The 21,932-nt window shown below is 36.0% G+C and overlaps 1 protein-coding gene across 2 annotated transcripts in view; it reads left to right on the top strand.

Moving 5' to 3' along the window:
• Nucleotides 1-21,932, top strand: part of NEK7 (NIMA related kinase 7) — a 159,838-nt gene that overhangs the window by 93,904 nt on the left and 44,002 nt on the right. For both annotated transcript variants that reach the window (XM_053209466.1, XM_053209467.1), the window contains 2 exons: nt 6,652-6,714; nt 8,421-8,531. In XM_053209466.1, coding sequence (XP_053065441.1) covers nt 6,652-6,714; nt 8,421-8,531 — 174 coding nt within the window. The remainder of the gene's footprint in view (nt 1-6,651; nt 6,715-8,420; nt 8,532-21,932) is intronic.

Here is a 21,932-nt window from a genome sequence, read left to right as displayed (position 1 = left end):
TTTTAATTTTGAGGAAACCTATCAAACAGGGCTTCCTGATGGACTCCTCGAGGTTGGATCACTGCTAGCCTGTTGAGTTAAAAGGCATTTCTTTGGAAACAGAAGTTTTTTAATAGTCAAAGAGTAATTAGTGACACTCACAGGTATCTAGTTCTATACCATCATTTGCCAGGACCTTAAGGAATCCACAAGAAAGAAATTGAGGCCTGTCTTACAATTTTGCAGTTCAAACATGTTGATGCATTAAGAGAGAAAGGCTGACAGAAGCTAGATCCTAGGCCTTGGTGTTATAAAGGGAGCAAGTTTCTGGCATCAGTGTAGAACTCTTCCTGCACTCACCTTGCTTAATGCTTTGTCCCTCCTCCTCCATCCCAATCTCTCCACCCTTTAAGTGCCTCTGTATTTAGTCAAGGAAGTGCTGGTGGTAGAGACCTTAATTATTTGGACGTTAACTTGTTCAATGATTGTGGTTTCTGTCTAGAGAGTTCACAGCCCTTGTGCTGTGGATTGTTTTACTCTCCCACTGCCACCCCCCACCCATCCTCTACCCCTTCAAATAAGAGACAGGCTCTGGAAGGGAAAGTCTGAGCTACCCAAGCACCCTGCGATTACACAATCTTGATTCTCCTCCCTCTCCGGGTATCCCTTTTCTGTCCCTTTCAATGGCTTTTCTTTTCCTAACCCTTTATGGGGCACTTTCCACAGTTATAACTTTGGATCCTTCGGTTCTCCTGTAGCCACATTCTCATTCACAGCTTCCAATGTACCTTTGTAGGGTAGCCCTTCAAATAAGAGAGACCGGCTCTGGAAGGGAAAGTCTGCCTACCAGTCAGCAAGTAAGAGAACCAGAAATGTACAGGCTGATAATAAAAATATTCCTTAAAGCTCCTCTCCCCTCACTCCAACAATGGTTAGGGAATGGTCTGTACAGCCACTGGTCAGTTGGAATAAGGGATGGAAGCATCATTATGGCACCAGGTAAAGAAGGCAAGAACACTGGGATGAAGAAAGGCATAATCCAGGGGTGACTGAGGTTTTGTCATATGGAGTACAGTGACTCAATTTAGGGACAGTTCAGTTCATTTAGTCATGCTCTAACAAGCTGGGGAGGCCTAGGGAATATTTGGGTAAGATTTTTATTTATGTAATATCTATTTAAAGTGAGATATACCAGGTTTTTCAAGCTTCCTTAGTATATAATTTTTAAGTACTTTCATTGCTACATTTTAAGTGTTTGTTTTTTTTTTCCCTAACAAATTGACATATGCCTTTTCAAGGACATTTCTGTTAAGTTACTTGAAGGCCCTCTTTTTCCTCTTAAAGATATCCAGTGTTATCCTTTTCAGTTTCATCAGTCATGAGTAATTTTTGGCAAAATTTGAAGATGACAAAAGAAAACTTTTAAAAATGATTCAGAAAGTACTGAGAATTTATTAGCCAGTACTTGCCTAAACACTGTTAGTAGCTTTGCTCTTACCAAGTGTACTAAAAACCCAAAGCAACTTGAGTAGAGCTCAAAAAGATGGCTTCTGGAGCAAAGCTTGTAAATATCCTATGAAAGCTATTTTTACAAAGTCTAGATTTTGTTTTTCCTTGTGTGTTGTCTTTTCTTGCTCATGAAATCAGACAGTCTTGAATCTATGTCTGGGAATGATTTGATCTAAATCTCCAGTTTTTATTTTTGTCTTGACTTGCTGGCTGAGAGAAAAAGAAAGATAAGATACTAATGAATTTCTGATTAAATGTATTTATAAATGTATTTGGTTCAGATTTTAGTTTTGCCTCAAATGTGCCAGCCATGCTTATCTCTCAGTGAATAAGGAAAGACTTTGATATTATTGAAAATTCAGTTAAAAATAAAAGTTAATTTGTAATACTAAATTAGTTATAATTTGAATTAGAAATTCATGATTTCTGTGGAGCAAACTTCCATCTTGCTATGTTGTGTCTATTTGGAGTTTCCTAAAGCACTTGGACACATCTTTTTCTCATCTCATTCACTAGCTTTGCCTTTTAAGTATTTTTCCCATCATAGATACATTGATTATTGGGAGGTTAGATTTATACATGTCTCCAAGTTTATGATTTTCTTCATTTTAATTACTAGTACCAGAATTAACCTCTCTTTTTCATTAAAAAAAAAAGTTTTCAGGAATTCCTTTAAAATCTAAGACATTTAACATTTTGTATTTCCTTGCATTTCTTTCAATTATATCAAGTCCACTGTGACTAGGAGGTCCTAAGAATGGCATTAGCATTCATGATTTGGTGAGAATCAGTTATTTCTCTTGCCATTTTGATTTTTAACCATAAATAGTCTCTCTGTGTATATTTCATAACTATACTAATATCAAGTTCAAAATTTTTTTTGCATTAATAGTTATTATTTAACTTGTTACATAAGTAATATCAATTTTTTCTGGCATCATTTGGCAATTTGAGGAATGTATGCCTTTTTGTATGAAATTTCTGAGTGTAGAGATGCTTGGGTGGCTCATTTGGTTAAGTGTCCAACCCTTCATTTCAGCTCAGGTCGTGATCTCATGGTTTGTGGGATTGAGCCCCATGTAGGGCTCCGTGCTGACAGCTTGGAGCCTGCTTAGGATTCTTTCTCTCCCTTCCTCTCTGCCCCTCCCCCACTAGCTTGCTCTCCCTCTCTCTTTCTTGCTCAAAAATAAATAAATTAAAAAGAAGAAATTGCTAAGTATGAAGCAATTTAATGAAGCAAAAGTAATGAACTTTTGATTTTACTTATTTCTATAAGAAATCTTTTTTTAAAACAATATATTTTATTATTTTTTAATTTAATTTTTTTTTCAATTTACATTCAAGTAAGTTATCATATAGTGCAACAATGATTTCAGGAGTAGATTCCTTAATGCCCCTTACCCATTTACCCCATCCCCTCCTTGCCACAACCCTTCCAGTAACCCTCTGTTTGTTCTCCATGTTTAAGAGTCTCTTATGTTTTGTCTCCCTCCCTGTTTTTATATTATTTTTGCTTCCCTTCCCTTATGTTCATCTGTTTTGTATCTTAAAGTCCTCATATGGTGAAGTCATATGTGTTGGTTTTCATGTGTTGGTTGGCCATCTGGATGTCTTCTTTGGAGAAGTGTCTATTCATGTCTTTTGCCCATTTCTTCACTGGATTATTTGTTTTTGGGGTGTTGAGTTTGATAAGTTCTGTATAGATTTTGGATACTAACCCTTTATCTAATATGTGGTTTGCAGATATCTTCTCCCATTCCGTTGGTTGTCTTTTAGTTTTGCTGATTGTTCCCTTCGCGGTGCAGAAGCTTTTTATTTTGATGAGGTCCCAGTGGTTTATTTTTGCTTTTGTTTCCCTTCCTTCTGGTGACGTGTTGAATAAGAAGTTGCTGCAGCCAGGGTCAAAGAGGTTTTTGTCTGCTTTCTCCTCAAGGATTTTGGTGGCTTCCTGTCTATATTTAGGTCTTTCATCCATTTTGAGTTTATTTTTGTGTCTGGTGTAAGAAAGTGGTCCAGGTTCATTCTTCTGCATGTCGCTGTCCAGTTTTCCCAGCACCACTTGCTGAAGAGACCGTCTTTATTCCACTGGATATTCTTTCTTGCTTTGTCAAAGATTAGTTGGCCATACGTTTGTGGGTCCATTTCTGGGTTCTCTATTCTGTTCCATTGATTTGAGTGTCTATTCTTGTGCCAGTACCATACTGTCTTGATGATTACAGCTTTGTAATACAGCTTGAAGTCTGTCTGTAAGAAACCTTTCTGAAGTATTCTGCTTTCCTGCACATATAATCCCTGCCAGACATACTCCATCCCCTTGAGGGTCTCACATCACTTTGTACAAGTAGTGCTGAGTAGATTGTGTGTTCATTTCCTTTGTTCCAGGTTGCATTCTGCATCTGGCAGTGTGCATCTTTAGGACTGCAAGCTTGTTTTCTTATTTGTATCCACAGTAAAATCTAGTAAGTTGACAACACAGTTTTGTGAATGAAAGAAAGCAAGAACATGAGCTAATTTATTTATGTTAATTGTCTTTATGTGTAGTGCAGTTCTTAGCTATTTCACATTAAAACTTGAAAAACATAAATTTGATATTAAAACTTTTCATTAGAAAATAAATAAATAAAAATAAAGTTGAAGACTATGTAGAAATATGAGAAGTATTTTGCTGTAAGTCAGGTGAAAAAGCATATATAATGCATACTGCCTCTGTTTTCACTATCTAAAACACACATACATTTGTACAAGAAATGGAAGAGTGAGCACAAGCTAAAATTCTTTAAGAAAGTGATTTTGCCAATTTTTTGTTTAAAAATTTTATTTATATTTTCCTTTATTTTTTTAATTAAGGGAAAATTAGAACTACATGCATGTTGGGATGTTAAAAATGATAGTAAGCAAACATTTCCTCTTATAAATTGTATTTATTCCCCTATATTCTGTATTTTCTTTTATGCCTTAGATATCTGTTATTTCTGGCTAGCAGAATCTTAACAATTTTTTCAAAGTTCAGCTTTAATGTTACCCACTCCTCACATGGGGATTCCTTCTTTAATTTTTTTTTTAATGTTTTTATTTATTTTTGAGACAGAGAGAGACAGAGCATGAGCAGGGGAGGAGCAGAGAGAGAGGGAGACACAGAATCCGAAGCAGGCTCCAGGCTCTGAGCTGTCAGCACAGAGCCCGACATGGGCTCGAACTCACTTAGTGTGAGATCATGACCTGAGCTGAAGTCGGATGCTCAACCAACTGAGCCACCCAGGTGCCCTGGAGATTCTTTCTTTAGATTTCTCATCCTGCACTTTGCACACACATGTATTTTAGTACTTATTAGTTAGTTGTATGTGTATTGGACTTCGCAAGAGTCTGGGCTATTCACGAAAACAGACTCCAGAGCTGGAACGATCTGGATTCAAGTGCTTGTTCTGTCACTTACTAATTTTACAACCATAAGCATATATTTAACCTCTCTGAGTCTCAGTCCTTTTTCTAAATTGAAGCCAGTACTACCTACCTTATAGGAACATGGTAAAGATTGTAGCAGCATATATAAGAGGCTACACCCTCTAGTAGGCGTTCAATAATTCCTGCTTGAATCAAAAAGACTTGGATCATGACTGCCACTCCTTTCAGGTTATATACCTACTTTTCCTGGAACATATTGGCAGTCTGAATCAGGAAGACTTGGTCAAGTTGATGACTATAAATGTCATTAAAGTTGTTTTGTTATATGACTAGGGTTTTTTTTTTTTTTCCTTTAGAGAAAGAGAGAGAACATGCAGTGGGGGAGATGGGCAGGAGAAGAGGGGGGTGGGGGGAGGGAGAGAGAGAGAGAGTGAGAGAGAGAGAGACAGAGAATCTCAAGCAGGCTCCATGCTCAGCATGAAGCTGGATGTGGGGCTTGATAACATGACCCTGAGCTGAAAGCAAGAGTTGGATGCTCAACCAATTTAGCCACCCAGGCACCCCTATGATTAGGGTTTTAACCAGCTTGTAGTCATGACTTATCCAGATATATTCTCCAATATTTAGCATATTGCTTATTTGTTTATTTATTTATTTATTTTCCACACACTTAGAACACTGATAGCGTTCTTTGTTTTCAGACACATCCTAATATCCATTTTATTATATTATATATTTTTATACTTTTCACATTAGACCCATATTTCTCAACCTTTTACTCATTATTACCCCCAGGAGCCTTTTTAGATAGTTTTTCCTAATTGCTCCTCTCCCTTAGGAAATTTTAATTCCACAGATAAGAGTAGATCTGTTTATGTGTTGTATGTATATCTGTGACATACTGTTAAAAAGGGCAAGATTTTGTCACTGCTCTTTCCAAAGAAACAATTTGGAGTGATAGCTTCCCTGTCACGGTGTGCATTTGACTTTTTAGACATGATTTGATTGTGTAGATTAATCATTCAGAGCCAGTGTTATATAGTTGGAAAACTCTGAGAGTAAATTCTGGCTGCTCCGTTAATTAGCTGTGTGAACTTTTGTCAGTTTCTTACGCTTTCTAAACCTACTTTCCCTCATCTATAAGATGGAAATATTGTCTTCTTAAGGATTAAATGAAAATTAAATGAGGTAGTTAATGTAGTTAATGTAATATATTTAACACATATTAATTGTTCAATACATGTTAGCTCTTACTTTATTATGATCACAACATCCATTCTGTTTCATTTGAACCTAAGGCTTGAAATGTCTAGTGGTTCTCTTTTCTCATTGTTATTTTTTAAATTTGTTTGAAACGTTATTTATTTTGAGCAGGGGTGGGGGGGTGGGCAGAGAGAGAGGGAGAGAGAGAATCCCAAGCAGACTCCATACTGTTAGCACAGAGCCCAATGTGGGGCTCGATTCCACGAATCATGAGATCATGACTTGAGCCAATATCAAGAGTCAGATGCTCAATTGACTGAGCCACCTAGTCACCCCTCTTTTCTCAATTTTAACTGACTGCCTGTGGAGGGAAAATGTAAACTCTGGAGGTAACATGAGATAAAATACCTACAGTTTTTCAAAGCTCCTAAAACGCTAATTGGGAAGAAAATTTCTTAGTAGGTGTATAAACTATATGTAAAGTATTATAATGAATTTATGTGGTGTCTTGAACCATAGATTATTAGTTTATTAAATAATTCTGGATTCTATTTTTAGATATTTGATTTAATGGATTCCAAAGCACGTGCTGATTGTATCAAAGAAATTGATCTCCTTAAGGTAAATAAATGAACTATTGACTATTTTTAACATAGCTGAGCCTGTTGATAAAAGTGATTTATAAAAATACTGCATTTATAAGGAAAAAGATTTTTAAGACTTAGGCCGCATTGGTTTTAAGCAACATGATGTAAATTTGTATCTCACTATATGGAAGAATGTAGTTACCTTTTGGATTCATCATAAAATAATTTAATTGGGACATTTGGTAAAATTAGCTCCCCCCACTCCCCACCCCCCCTGCTTTTCAAACTAGAAAATAAAATGAGCATAAAACATTGAAGAAATTTTTTCTTGACCATCCCAATTAGATGTATTCTAAAGGTTAAGTAACATAAATGTGTATTGGTATTATCTCAAAGTTCAAGATATAATATAGATGTATATCTCAAGATGTAATATATTGAGAATGTGGACTGATCCAACTAGGTACATGATTTTTATAATATTTCTGTAACATTTTCCCAGATTTAGAGAGGGTGATGTAAAGAGTATGTCAGAATTAGCTTTTCAGTTTCTTATCCACTCAAAGAATGCGACTGAAATTTCAGTTATCTCTAAACTGCTTTTATTCTAGTGAAATTTCCTTGAGGAATGATGTAGCTTGTGTTCTGTTTTCAGCTACTAGATAAGACTTGGATGTTTTTATGCCATACATTTTTGTTTGTGCCTAACATGAATCTGATTTATCAAAAAAGATAAGAGTAAGATCAAAATGAACCATACTTTCCATCTGTTCTGTTAGTTGTAGTATTTCCTGGGCCATGAAGCAACTGCTTTAAAAATAAATATAAATTGTTATAGAGAAGTATTATAGAAGATGTGGAGGAAAACCGTGTAAGTAGAAAGAAGAGAAGAAAATCATGTATATACCATCTGGGAGAATTCTTGAATAATTTTCTTTGAGAAACTGTCTTATGTTATCTTGTTTAAAGATTGAACAAAAAGATTGTACAAAAGGATTGTCCGTGTGTATAGACTGATGTGTATATTTTTGCAAGGTCAAATTTTTCTTAGGATCATTTAATGACTCAACCCCATAGGTAAACTCATATCATTTGATGTAAAAATTATATTTAGATACAGTTGATGTCCTTTTATTTTGTTTTGTTTTAAACCACTGGTTATAGTTACATAAGGATCAGGCCAACTTCAAAACCAGAGTAGGAATACTTTATTTACCACCGAGCACCCATAATGACAGTTCCCATTTTGAAGATATAATTTTTAGCAATTGGTGCTTTAATGATGTCATTCATTTATATATTTTTTTCAATATATGAAATTTATTATCAAATTGGTTTCCATACAACACCCAGTGCTCATCCCAAAAGGTGCCCTCCTGAATACCCATCACCCACTCTCCCCTTCATTTATATTTATATATTTACTGAACATAGTAATATGTACTTTCAAACTTTCTAAAAGTTTTCAAACTTTCTATTATTTCTAATAAAGAATATCAAAATAAACTGGTATCTACTTTTACTTTTAATAATTACAATACATGTTTCAAAATTCACTGGCTTAAAGAAAAATATACATGATGTCATGTTAAGATTTCTAGCTTAAAAATGAAATGCAATAACTAAGTTTATTCTTCAGTTAAGAAACTATAAGTGATTCTTGATAATTTACAATTGAAAAAAATTTTCTGGTGCCTGTTTGTTTGTTTGTTTGTTTTTGTTTGTATGTTTGTCCATCAGCAACTCAACCATCCAAATGTAATTAAATATTATGCATCATTCATTGAAGATAATGAACTTAACATAGTTTTGGAATTAGCTGATGCTGGTGATCTATCCAGAATGATAAAGGTAAGGGTTTGTTTTGTTTTTTGTAAACTAAATATTTATTTTTTCTGATAAAAATTGTCTGTTAAACATACAGGTATATCAGATACTTTAAACACCTCATTGTCATACTTTAACGTATGATAGATATGTACTGAATGACAGATCGTAGTGATGATTATGATTTTGAAGCTGGTTTACCTGGTGACGTTTACACTTCAACTAAGATGTGTGAACACTCTGAAACCAACTTGGAAATAGACCAACAGATTTGTCTTCTTTAAGCTGAAGTTAAAATTTTGCAGCTTGATTTCTCTGAACAGACCACCCTTGATCCTGTATCTGTAGATATCAGGCAAAGGGTAACAAAGGGATTCTAGAGAATCCGGACCTGTTCCTAGGAGGGATTCATCAAAGAATAAAATGGGCTTTGCATTCAGACCTTGCACATCAAACCCTGATTCAACCACTTAAAAGTTTATTTAACTTTCTTTTCTAAGAGCATATAAATTGGTTTAAGTTCAGTTACAAGTTATAGAAACCCTCAAATTACAGTGTCCTAAACACTGCTTGTCCTTAGGCAAGTTACTTTCGTGTACCACAGTTTCTCAAAAACAAAATAATAATAGAACCTACTTCATAGGATTGTTGTTAATGATTAATTGATATTTATTCAGAGATAAGAACTGTGTCTCACACATAGTAAGGCTATGCAAATGGGAGCTAGTGCTGTATTATTGTTGTTAATTATATTTTTCTGTTACATAAAATTCTGGGGCTAATAGGGCAGCTCTGATCCATCAAATTCTCAGAAACCAAGCCTATTTATAGCTGATAAAGTCCCCTTTCGCCGGCATGTAGGGGCATAGGATATTTGCTAGCTGTATCTTTTTTTTTTTTAATTTTTTTAAACATTTATTTTTGAGACAGAGAGAGAGCATGAACAGGGGAGGGTCAGAGAAAGAGGGAGACACAGAATCTGAAACAGGCTCTAGGCTCTGAGCTGTCAGCACAGAGCCCGACGCAGGGCTCAAACCCACGGACCGCGAGATCATGACCTGAGCCAAAGTTGGACGCTTAACCGACTGAGCCACCCAGGCACCCCTTGCTAGCTGTATCTTGAGGCACATTGCTGGATACTGCCACACAACATTTTTAGCTTCATCCCAGTGACCAAAATTTGGTCTTATGAACATGTGTAGCTGCAAGGGAGGCTGGAATATATAGTCGTCATTTGGCTGGTCATGTGCCAGCTAAACTTCTACTATTCAGGAAGACATGTTGAACAGAGTGGAAATCAATGAAGACCAACTAAATGAGAAAAGCAAGGCTCTTTATTCTGAGCTTGCTATAGCACGCAAGGGAGTCAACCATTGTCACTGACATTTTACCAGAGATTCATAGGCAGGCAGAGGAATTAGAAATCTTTATAATAGGAAAAATAAGCCTTTAGGTATGACCTAATTAGAGGCTGGTGGCCTGAAGGAGCTATAGGTGAGCTACTCAGAAGTGAGGCATATCATCTGGCTTTCTCTGGTTCGTCCTAAGTTGGAAGCAGGAACAAAAATTAGGGAACCTGTCAGTTATTAATCAAGTCCTGGGCATTTGGGGCTGATTGTTACAGAGTTACTGTTCAGCTTCCTGGATTGTCACTAGAGACAGCAGTCTGGCTTCCTGCATGTCTGACATAGAAGGCTGGCGTCCTGGGTTGTTTGTTATGGATAAAAGGTTTCCTGGTCAGGTTGCTGAAGGTTGTGGTTCAAAGTTCTATTTTTATATGATCTGGCCATTGACTGTATATGTGGTCTGTCAACAGATATTGGAGCGCAACTAGTAATCTCTGCCACATGGAGTTCTTAAAAACAATGTTAGATGCTTTATGTGCATTACCATATTTACTCTTCACAAGGACTCTGGCAGGTAAATTTGACACTTAGAGAAGACAGTCATCATCACTAGTAAATAGAAGGACTAGTGTGTGAAATTAAGTTTGTCTTCTGATACAAAATTACATGTGTTTTCCCTTAATGGCCTTTAGAGATTTTTATATCACAGAACTCCTTTGAAAAATCAGATGAAAACCCTTGACCTTCTCCCCAGAAAGATGTTGATGCACACAAAATCTGCATTCCATCACAAAGCCTGCACAGATTTTCTGATCAAGGCACTCACCAGTTCTCTAGCAGTAGTTAGGATCCCTCGTCTCCAGTGGAAGGTCAGTGTCAGCCACTTACACTCTCCTGTTGCTTAGCTTCTCTTAGGATTAGTTTCCTCATTCATAAGATGGGGCAGTTTTGAGGTTGCTTTCTAAATTATAAAAATACTGCATAACAGGGAGGTAATATTTTTTATTATCACAGAATGCTATCAAACTGACTCTGTTTCAAGTCCCATGGTTTGAGTGACTCACTTCTAATCGGTTATCTGATCTTCTCTTTTAGGGACTTCCCACCACTGGCACAAACTGTCTTTGCAAATTAATGAACAATTAAAAAAAAATTGTGGTTTTAATTTGAAAAAGAAATACAAACACACAAACGCCAAATCTGCAAAACAGCTATCAAGATGAGACCCATAAAAGCAAATGTAAATAGTCCTTATAAGAGAGACAATTAATATAAAATTCTTGGCTTAAACTCTAAGTGCAAGAGTTATTTAAGTATTTATAGTGGGAAGCAAAGAGGGCAAATCTTTATTGGGCAAATACCAACCAAAGGCAGATAAAAAAACGTACAGTTTTCAGTTGTCAGGTTTCGCCCCTGATGAGAGATCGATGATTTGGGGTTTTGATTGTGCTCTAGAGATTTTTGCCCTTTTTCAGTTTAGTTTTTTTTCTTTGCTACTGCTACTCCACACATACAGGTCGCTGTCCCTGACCCATTGCCAAGGCATGCCTGAGCCCATAACATTTACCTTGGAAGAATTCCCCTGTCCTTTCACCACTTGAGAAAGCTGGTGCACAATCAGAGTACCTTATAGAAGAAGCCCTGTTACCTGCGTCTTTAGCAGATTCAGATTTCTTAGGCCACTGAGGGAGGAAAAATTTCCCGGTGTGTTTTTATATTTACTGTGATGATGAACTCAGCTCTCTTACTTAAATGGATCTTGCCTTCAGTTGACTTTTTCAGAGAGTTGTTTTATCAGCTGACCCAGTGGAATGTAGTAAGATCGATTCTGTGTTTGGTAATGAATAGTAACATACAGTTATAGAATCGATAACTATCTTCTTCAAGTATCCTTGGGGCCTCTGACTAAAATTTGAACGTATCTATCATGTAAAATAGTACTTAGGAAACTTTTTTTAAAAATAAAAGATACCAACTGATTGCTAGTAAGTTATAAGTTTATAGAGCAATTTATTGTACTTCGATAGAACCGAGGTAGTTTTCTAGAGAATTGGGATATCATTCTTCCTTTCTTTCTAATAGACATTGTATAAGCCTTTAATGACCCTATCCTTTACTGTAGGTACCATTAGTCTGTCTCACCAAGGTAGAAGGATTCTGGGTCAGATTTCCCAGATCATCTTGGAGACCTTCTAAAGGTTGAAAGTTATATTGTCAAACCTATAGATCTTTAGAATAGTCTCAGCATAATGGCCACACTAGAAAGGTATTCCAATGTCCATAACAGAAAGTTTGACCAAGGAGTTTCACATGAGTAGAATATTTTTATATCTGGTTACATTTATGTATGTTTTTTATGATAAAGAAGGACAATAAAGAGGCGAGAGGTGTTGCTATTTTAAGTAAGATGATGAAAGAAAACACTACTGACTCGAGTCTTACACCCCCACCTCCACCTGCCTTTCCCTCCATACTGTCCTGGTTCTGTTTTTTTCCCTTTGCAGACAGACACTCCTGACCCTGTTTCCAACACCACAAGAAATGGCTCTTGAGTGACCTCTGTCATTAAATCCAGTGGACTTCAACCAGTGCTCATTCTGCTTGATGTCTCAGCTGCACTTGGCTCTGTTGTTCCTATGCTTCTTCTTAAAATACTCCTCCACTGGTTGTTGAGTCCCATAGTGCCTTGGTTTCCTTCCTGCCTCTCTGGAGACTCTGATTCTTCTTAACTGACACATTCTCATCTCTTGGCCTTTAATGATAGAGTTTTAAAAGTTTCAGTCCTGACTTTTTTTTTTCCTTTTTGCTTTATACTTTCCTCATAGTTGATGTCATTCGTGCCTGTGGATTCAGTTACTTTCTGTACACCGTTGATTTCTAACTTTTTATCTTTAGTCTGGAGCTGTCTTTCAGTTCTGAACTCACGTTAACTCAACACGTCTGTAAAGAAATTCACGATCGTCCTCACAGACTACCCTCCTCCTCCAATGCTAACTTGATATTCAGTACCAGTCTGCCCAGTTGTGCATGCTAGAGCCCAGGACTCTTCTTTGACACTTCTTTTTTTTTTTCCTTCTTTGACACTTCTGTCCCTCACCAAGTTCAGTTTTTTCTTTTAAACGTCTTTCAAATTTTCCACCCTGCTCTACTTCCATTTGTCTCCCTGTAGTGTAAAGTAGCATCATCTGTCACCTGTAGGGCAGCAACTTTTTAACTAATCTTCCAGCTCCCGGCACCATTTCTCTAATCTGTTTCTCCATCGGTCTGTAAGACAAGTGAGAAGGGAAGAAAGAAAAGAAAAACCTCTGTTTTTAAATCCTTCTTGTGTTTCCCATTGAGGGTGAAGATGCTTGTCAAGATTTACTAGACCTGGGTGATCCAGAGTACAAGCTCTGAGAGGGAGGAATCTTTGTTTTGTGCCCTCACATATCCCTAGTGTCTAGGACAGCTCCCTGCACAGAGTAGGTGCTCAGCAAGTATCTGCTGTAGAAGGTGTAGACACCTTCAGTTTCCGGGGAGGTGCCTGGCTAATAGTAGCAACTCAATAAATATGTTGAATGAATGAATACATAAAAGGTGGTTATTTTCTTTCTCTTTCCTTCCTCCTGATTCTCTTACCTGTGTTACACTTCTCTGCTCCAGGGACCAGTAGGTGAACCTGGGTGGTTGTACAACAATCACAGCCGTTTCTTGCTGCTTCGCACTCCGGTCTCAAGGGGACTTGCTAAGCTATTGAGTGGTATGCTGCCATGAGAGAAGACGGTGTCCTGATGTGATACAGGAAGGGTTTTGGTGTTGTTTGTTTTTTTTCCCCTAAGAAATTCAGAAATTCTTTTCTAAACACTTAATTGTGCTATAAGCTGTCTTTATAGAAGAGACTACGTTAGAAAAAAATCATAAGGAACTTCTTTTACGAAAGAACATAACTAGGACTTGAAGCTTTACAAAGGACAGCAGTAGATACTGGAATTTTAAGAAAATGATTCATTTCTTTTTAGTGAGTAATACCGTAAATCAGTACATCACAACAATATATTTCACTGTCTCAAGTCTTCAGCTTAATTGGGGTAGAAGAGGAAATATAGCTCCTGGTCTGTATTCCAGAAATGAACCTCTGGATAGCATTGCATCAAAGAATTTTACAAGTAAATAATTAATTGGTTTAGAGCAAGCTGACAAATATAATTAAGCAATTTATAGTTGAAATATTCAGTATTTCTCTAATTAGTGACAAAGGAATACCTGAGGCTGTGGTCAGATGAAATACTTCCCAGATGAGTTTTAGGATAAAAGGAAATCTAGGATTTTTTTCATCATATATTTCTTTATCATCAGTAATCAGAATATTAAAGGAAAATAGGCTCTCAGATTTCAGTTTATCGAGTTGTGATTTATATGCTGCATATTTTCTTTATCAGACCAGTAGATGCTCCATTTTGCACTATGCCTTATTAATACTGTTTATTTCACTCTTTGAATGTCAAGAAACATATTTGGTGATGGACACTTAGTGTAGAGAAGATGAGAGACTAATCTCAGAAAGATGTAAACAAGAGCTGTGTTTATTGCAGCTTGTCACTTGAAATATTGTTAAAATGTGTTTTAAGTTTTTATAGCCCATTTTTGCAACATATAGTTTATTCATTGAACTATTTATAATTTCTTATATTTAGAATTACCTCTTAGAAAGTCAGTTTGAGGTAGAAGAAAATATAAGTGCATATCTTTAACATTATATTTGTAAAAACCTTTATTTTGCTAAAATATCAATAAAACACAATATAACCCAATGTAATAAATCTCTTGGTGGGGGGGGTGGGGGGAGGACTTAGAACTCTGTTATCTGCCAGAAGATTTTCATACCATGCCACACTGGCTAAGAAGTAAGTCAAGATTAAAAAAGAAAAGTCAGTATTTACTTGGGAATTATTTTTTAGCGAAATATGGATTACTAATTTAAATGGAGATCTATTTTGTGCCAAGAGTTTGATACAATTCCAAATAATTAGTGAAGTCTATATCTTCTTTTTTCCCCCAGTTTTATTGAGATATGATTAACATACATCACTGTGTAAGTGTAAGGTACACAGCATTATGGTTTGATTTACATGTACTATGTAATGATTACCACACTAAGTTTAGTTAAGATCTGTCATCTCGAATAGATACAATAGAAAGAAAAAAAATTTTCCTTTACAATGAGAATTCTTAAGATTTACTCTCACAACAACTTTTCTGTATATCGGTCAGCAGTATTATCTGTAGTCATCATGTTATGCATTCCATCCTGGTACTTACTTGTGTCGTAACTGGAAGTTTGTACCTTTGACCTCCTTCCTTCAGTTTCCCCTGTGCCCACTCTCTGTCTCTGGAAACCACAAAGCTCTTTCTTTATGAAAGAGAGAGAGACAGAGAGAGACAGAGAGAGACAGAGAGAGTGAGTGTGTGTGTGTGTGTGTGTTTTAGATTCCACATATAAGTGAGATCATACAGCATTTCCCTTTCTCTGTCTTGCTTATTTTACTTAGTGTAATGCCCTCAGGGTTCATTCATCCTGTTGTTGCAAATGGCAGGATTTTCTTGTTTTTTATAGCTGAGTAATATTCCATTGTGTGTGTGTATGTATGTATGTGTGTGTGTGTGTGTGTATAGTGTGAGTGTGTGTGTGTGTATCTCTTTTTCGTTCATCCATTGATGGTCACTTATTTGGTTTCCGTGTCTTGGGTATTATTGTAAATAATGCTGCTGTGAACATAGCGCTGCAGATATATTTTTGAGTTAGTGTCTTCATTTCCCATGGATACATTCCCAGAAGTGGAATTTCTGGATCATATGGCAGTTCCACTTGTAATTTTTTAAGGATCCTCCATACTGCTGTTTTCTGTAGTGTTTGTACCAGTTTACAGCCCCACCAACACTGTACAAGGGCTCTAGGGCAGCATGCTGTCTTTTGTCTTTTGATGATGGCCATTCAAACAGGTATGAGGTGATATCTCATTGTGATTTTGATTTGCATTTCTCTAATGACTAGTGTCGTTGAGCATCTTTTCATGTACCTGTTGGCCATTCGCGTATCTTCTTTGGAAAAATGTCTATTTTGATCTTTGCCCATTTTTTAATTCAATGATTATGATTGCTGTTTGTTATTGAGATGTATTGATTCTTTCGATATTTTGGATATTAATCCCTTATCAGATATATGGTTTGCAAATATTTTTTCCCATTCCATAGGTTGCCTTCTCAGTTTCTCAGTTGTCTCTTCTGACAATTTTAGTTTCACCTGGTCACATTTGTTCATTTTGTTGTTGTTGTTGCTTATGCTTTCGGTGTCCTTTCTGAAAAATTACTGCCAAGATCCATGTCAAGGGGATTTTTTCCTGTTTGCTTCTAGGAGTTTCATGGTTTCAGGTTGTACATTTAAGTCTTTAGTTCACTTCAAGATAATTTTTGTGAGTGGTGTAAGCTAGGGGTCTAGTTTCATTCTTTTACATGTGAATATCCAGTCTTCCCAGCATCATTTATTGAAGAGACTGTTTTTTCTCCACTGAGTGTTCTTAGCTCCCTTGTCAAATGTTAGTTTGACTATACATGCTTGGGTTTATTTCTGAGCTCTTGATTCGGTACCATACTGTACCAGTATGCCAGTACCATACTGTTTTGATTACTGTAGCTTTATAGTATAGCTTGAAATCAAAAAGTGTTATGCCTAACACTTTGTTCTTCTTTCTTAGGATTGCTTTTGCTTTGGCTTTTTGGGGTCTTTTGTGGTTCTGTATAAGTTTTAGAACTGTTTTTTGTTTGTTTGTTTGTTTTTGTACATTGTAAAAAAATGCCATTGGAATCCTAATAGGAATTGCCTTGATCTCTGGATGGCTTTTGGTAGTATTGACATTTTAACAATTTAAAATTCTTCCAGCCGTGAACACAGGATACTTTTCCATTGATTTGAGTCTTTTTTGATTTTGATTTCTTTCATCAATGTCTTATAGTTTTCAGATTAGAAGATTCCTTGGTTAAGTTTCACCTCCTTGGTTGAGTTTATTCCTAACTCTTTTATTGGTTTTGATGCATTTGTAAATAGTATCACTTCCTTTATTTCTTTTTCAGGTAAGTTTAGTATATAGAAACACCACTGATTTTTGTACATTAATTTTGTTACCTGTAACTGTACTGAATTCTTTGATTAGAACTAACTATTTTTTGGGGTTGAGTGTTTAGGATTTTCTGTATCTAAAATCGTGTCATCTGCAAAGAGATAACAGTTTTACTTCTTCCTTTCCAATTATTATACCTTTTATTTATTTATTTATTTTCTTGCCTGATTGTTCTGGCAAGGACTTCTATGATGTTGAATAGGAATGGTGAGAGTGGGCATCTTTGTCTCCTTCCTGATCTAGGCTATCTTTTCTTATTCCTAATTTATTTACATAAATGCTGTCTTCTTGGTTATGCAACTTTGTGTCTTTTGCATTGATAGTACTTATATGGCATTCCCTTTAAATTTGGTAGAAGCCTTAAGACTCTTTTCCTTAATACAGACATAAAGTTAATTTTATATGTTGATTTTAACTGTTTAGAAACTTGCTTTATATTATTCTTTTATTGCTAATTATCACAAAGATAGCAACTTAAAACAACACAACCTTATAACCTCACAGTTTCTGTGAATCACACACCAGTTAGTGAGTTCTCTGCTCAACATCTTAGAAGACTGAAATCAAGGTACCAGCTGGGGCTATGATCTCATTTGAGGTTAAGGGTTCTCTTCCTTATTCACTGGTTGTTGGAAGAATTCAGTTCCTTGCAGTTATATGACTAAAGTCTTTATGTTTTTGTGGTTATCAACTGGGGGCCATCCTTGGGTCCTAGAGGTGTCCTGCTGTGCCTTGTCACATGGCCCTTTCCATAGCTTGGCAGTTTGTTCCCTCAGACCAGCAGTAGAGTCTCTCTGGCTTTGAATCTCTGACTTTTTTGAAGGGCTTACCCAGTAGGCTGGCCCATCCACCAGGATAATCTCCTTTTTGATTACCTCAAAAGCAGCTGATTTAGAACCTTAATTACATCAGCAAAATCTTTCCTGCCATATAAGATAACATGATATAGGAAAGACAGTTCATCATATTCACAACCCAATTTGCATTCAAAGGAGGGAATTACATACCAGGACTTGGGAATTTTGGGGGATGAAGTATGTCTTAGAATTCTGCATATTACAGGCTTTGATAAATTCGCTAAAATATTAACAGTGTTTTAGAAATAATTATTATCTCCAAATCTTAGAACTTATAAATCTTATTTACCTTCTTGGTGTGGTTGTTTTTTTTACATTTGTAGACACATTTTTATTTGTACTTATCCAAATTTAGAAGCTATACTGGAAATAAAATCACTTTGAAATGTCTCTTACACTTTTGACCTTTGAGTCCCTAAAGCAATAAAGTCTTCCCAGTAGTACCATCTATCTTTAATCACTCAGATTTATAGTTTACCAGGACACCTACAGTTTCCATTTCAGCATCTGGCATAAAATGTATAGCCCAGGCCAGACAACTATGAAAAGTGCCAGTGATTCCAAATACAGTCAGTTTCCCTCTAAGTCTATTGTATAAGATTGTCATCTCTGCTTTATCACCTTACAGATATTTGGAAGTTTAAGGTTAAAAATCAGTGATACTATCTGAAAAAAATCCATGCAGAATTAAATATTATATACGTGTGTGTGTGTCCGTGTGTGTGTGTGTATGTATATATACATAATTACCTACACATAATGCATGTAAACTATGTGTATATCTATATAGATTTATGTTTATATATGATATGTATGTATAGGTGTGTTATACAGAATTATTTATTTAAAATTTTTTTTTCAATATATGAAGTTTATTGTCAAATTGGTTTCCATACAACACCCAGTGCTCATCCCAAAAGGTGTCCTCCTCAGTACCCATCACCCACCCTCCCCTCCCTCCCACCCCCCATCAACCCTCAGTTTGTTCTCAGTTTTTAAGAGTCTCTTATGCTTTGGCTCTCTCCCACTCTAACCTCTTTTTTTTTTTTTCCTTCCCCTGCCCATGGGTTTCTGTTAAGTTTTTTTAATGTTTTATTTATTTTTGAGACAGAGACAGCATGAGCGGGGGAGGGGCAGAGAAAGAGGGAGACACAGAATCCAAAGCAGGCTCCAGGCTCCGAACTGTCAGCACAGAGCTGGACACGGAGCTTGAATCCTTGAACCTTGAGATCATGACCTGAGTTGAAGTTGGACGCTTAATCAGCCTTGCCACCCAGGTGCCCCCAGAATTATTTGTATAGAAGCAGTGTTACTGACAAAATGTCACCTGGATTTTCTTTGATACTTAAGTAGTTAGATAGTGAAGTAGAAGAGAACTTAAGGACTTTAGTAAACTGAAAATTGTATATCCTAATGACCATTATATAATTCTGTGAGCATAACTAAAAGGTGATATATAATTTTTGAATTGTATTTACTTGGGAGAATGAGAAGAAAATTTTCAAAGAACGCCTTGCTCTTTACATTTTAAGGTAATATCGATCTAAATCTGCCTTTTAAAAATCCTGTAACATCACAAGCAGTCGTATTGGTAGCTATAGACAATTAAGTAGAGATTTCTACCAGGAGACTTTTACTGTCTCATTGTTCTGCTGTTTCCCTTGTCCATTAAGAATATTGAGATATCTTTTCAACTATCTTACCATTGCTTGGTGAAACAGAACCAGAAAGAATTTATTCAAGAGGTGAATGTTTCCATTTATCTTTGTGACCTTGTGTCTTCCAAAAGATTAATTTTCTGCTTTTTTGTCTCACTCTTTCTATCTATAGTAGACAAAACATCTTAAGTATTTCCAGGTATCTTCTCTATTAGTTTTAGTAACATGGGAGCTTCTCTTAACGATTATCCATGTGTCAGCAATGTAGGGATCATTCCTTGTAGTAATTCCGATGCATTCATATGTTTTTTTTTTTTTTATTTTTTTAATGTCCTAAATTTCTTTGATATCAATGTGCTAATGTTCACAAGGCAGCTTCTTTGGGAGAAGAACATTATGACTTTATAGAGTTTATTTTTATTTTATTTTTTTTGTTTGCTAAATAGTTTAAGGTTTTTCTTTTCCCAAGGCTCAGAAGAAATCTTTACCTGTTTCACATTTTCTACCCTAAGATTAAATGTATTTCAGCTTCCTTAATAACCCATACAGTTTTGATCTGGAGGAATGAATAGATTATGTTGATATTCTACTAAATTATAATCTAGCAACAACTAAATACTCTTAGCAGATTTTCTAACACTACAGGAAAGGAAAAAGACAAGTGGAGCTTGCATGGGAAATATTTTATCAAAGTAGGTAAACTGAGATGGCGGTGATAAGTGTTTTCAGTGGTTTCGTGGCTGCCAGGCCCATTCCACTCCACACTTTCTACAGTGACTTCAGATTGTTGAGTTTTATTCAGAATGCCAAGAGTGAAAATATTCACGTGTTACAAACTAGTATTACATACCACATTCTAACTGAGACGTAACGATTCCACACATTTATATAATTCCCAAAAGTGTGGGTAGTGAGTATTTGTGTGGGTTAGTCTGTTGAGACCTCCTTATACCTTCAGAAGATAGATGTTCTGCAGAAACAATATATAATACAAATCACACTTAGAGGCATCAGTTACGCTTTCATAAGCGCCCTGTCTTTTCTAACACCTAGTCTCTGTGCATTGAATTTCTTTGAAACAACCACCAAAAAATGTAGTCTTATAAAAATGCATTATAATTACAGAGATATGTTTGGGAACATAACATCCCTTCTGATGGTAAATGTTTGACCTATTTCAAGTTTATCTAACTACCTGTCATCTCCTGTGAAGATCATTTATAGTATTAACTGGACCTATGGGGCTCTCTGAGGTATTACTATTACTATTATTATTTGCTTCGTTTTTATTAATTGGAGATTTGTAGGATAGGACATACCAGTAACATATTATTTTTAAGTGTGAAAATGTGCCAAGCAGGCCTTTATTTGTTTAAGTTTTATTTGTACCTGAGATTGTGGAACCCTAGATTATATTTTTTTTTAGAGGTGGTGGGGACTATATAGCTCATCTCCACACTCTCTGGGAACTGAGGCCTAGCAGTGTTAAATCGCTTGCTCAAGATAATACAGCCAGTCGCCATCAAGGCTCAGAATCAGGTCTATATAAAAGGTGGTAACATAATGGATTATGTTGGTGGTACATTAAACATCTGACAACACTCCTAAGGAGGAGGTACGTCTCTCCTTGTATTTAACATAAATTATTTACTTCCTCTTGTTCGATACTTGGAAGAGATGGAGCTGGTGCTAGTCAAACCTAGTTCTCTTATTCATTCTTTCTCATTATTTAATTATCATTTCTCCTGGTGTTCTGCAAGAATGCCTTGCATGCCAGGATCACATTTGCTGCTTTTTGTTTTGAACTACAGCATACATTTGTAAAGGATGCTGGGTGTAAGGTTCCCAGGACCAGCTACGTGATTGTGGGTCCCTTATAACAAAATTAAGAATTTCAAGATGGCCGCAACAGAGCATTAAACTAAATACACTGCCCTGCATGACTGCACAGGTCGCCCATGTCTGAAGTCAGCCCGGTGGTTCTAGATGTATTGTCTGAAACTTTCTTCTTTAATGAATAACATACCAAACTGTGGACTTAAATATGATATGCCATGGATATTGATTTTTTTTTTAAAAAACAAGAACATAATTTTCTGGGTTTTTTTCTTTATGCTTGAATTTATTGTTGTTCTTATCATTGAAGCTTTTCCCAAGATTTCTAGAGGAGGAATGCTAGGATTGCAAAATTTAGAAATAAGTAAAGTATATGTTCCATTTGGAGTGAGAGTGTCTAGAGTACAGGAACCAAGTGATCCCATTGAGTCCAAAAAAATGGTCCTTAAATATTCAATGTCCACTATATAATTGGATTTGGTTTGGGGCATTTAATTGGTAGGAGGATTTTGGATAATTAAAAAAAAAAAAAAGGTGTGACTGTTTTGTCAACATCTTTGAATAGAAGCAGCTT

Source organism: Acinonyx jubatus, chromosome E4, assembly GCF_027475565.1.
Source record: "Acinonyx jubatus isolate Ajub_Pintada_27869175 chromosome E4, VMU_Ajub_asm_v1.0, whole genome shotgun sequence".
Lineage (NCBI taxonomy): Eukaryota > Metazoa > Chordata > Mammalia > Carnivora > Felidae > Acinonyx > Acinonyx jubatus.
This window is presented reverse-complemented; position numbering and strand designations above follow the sequence as displayed.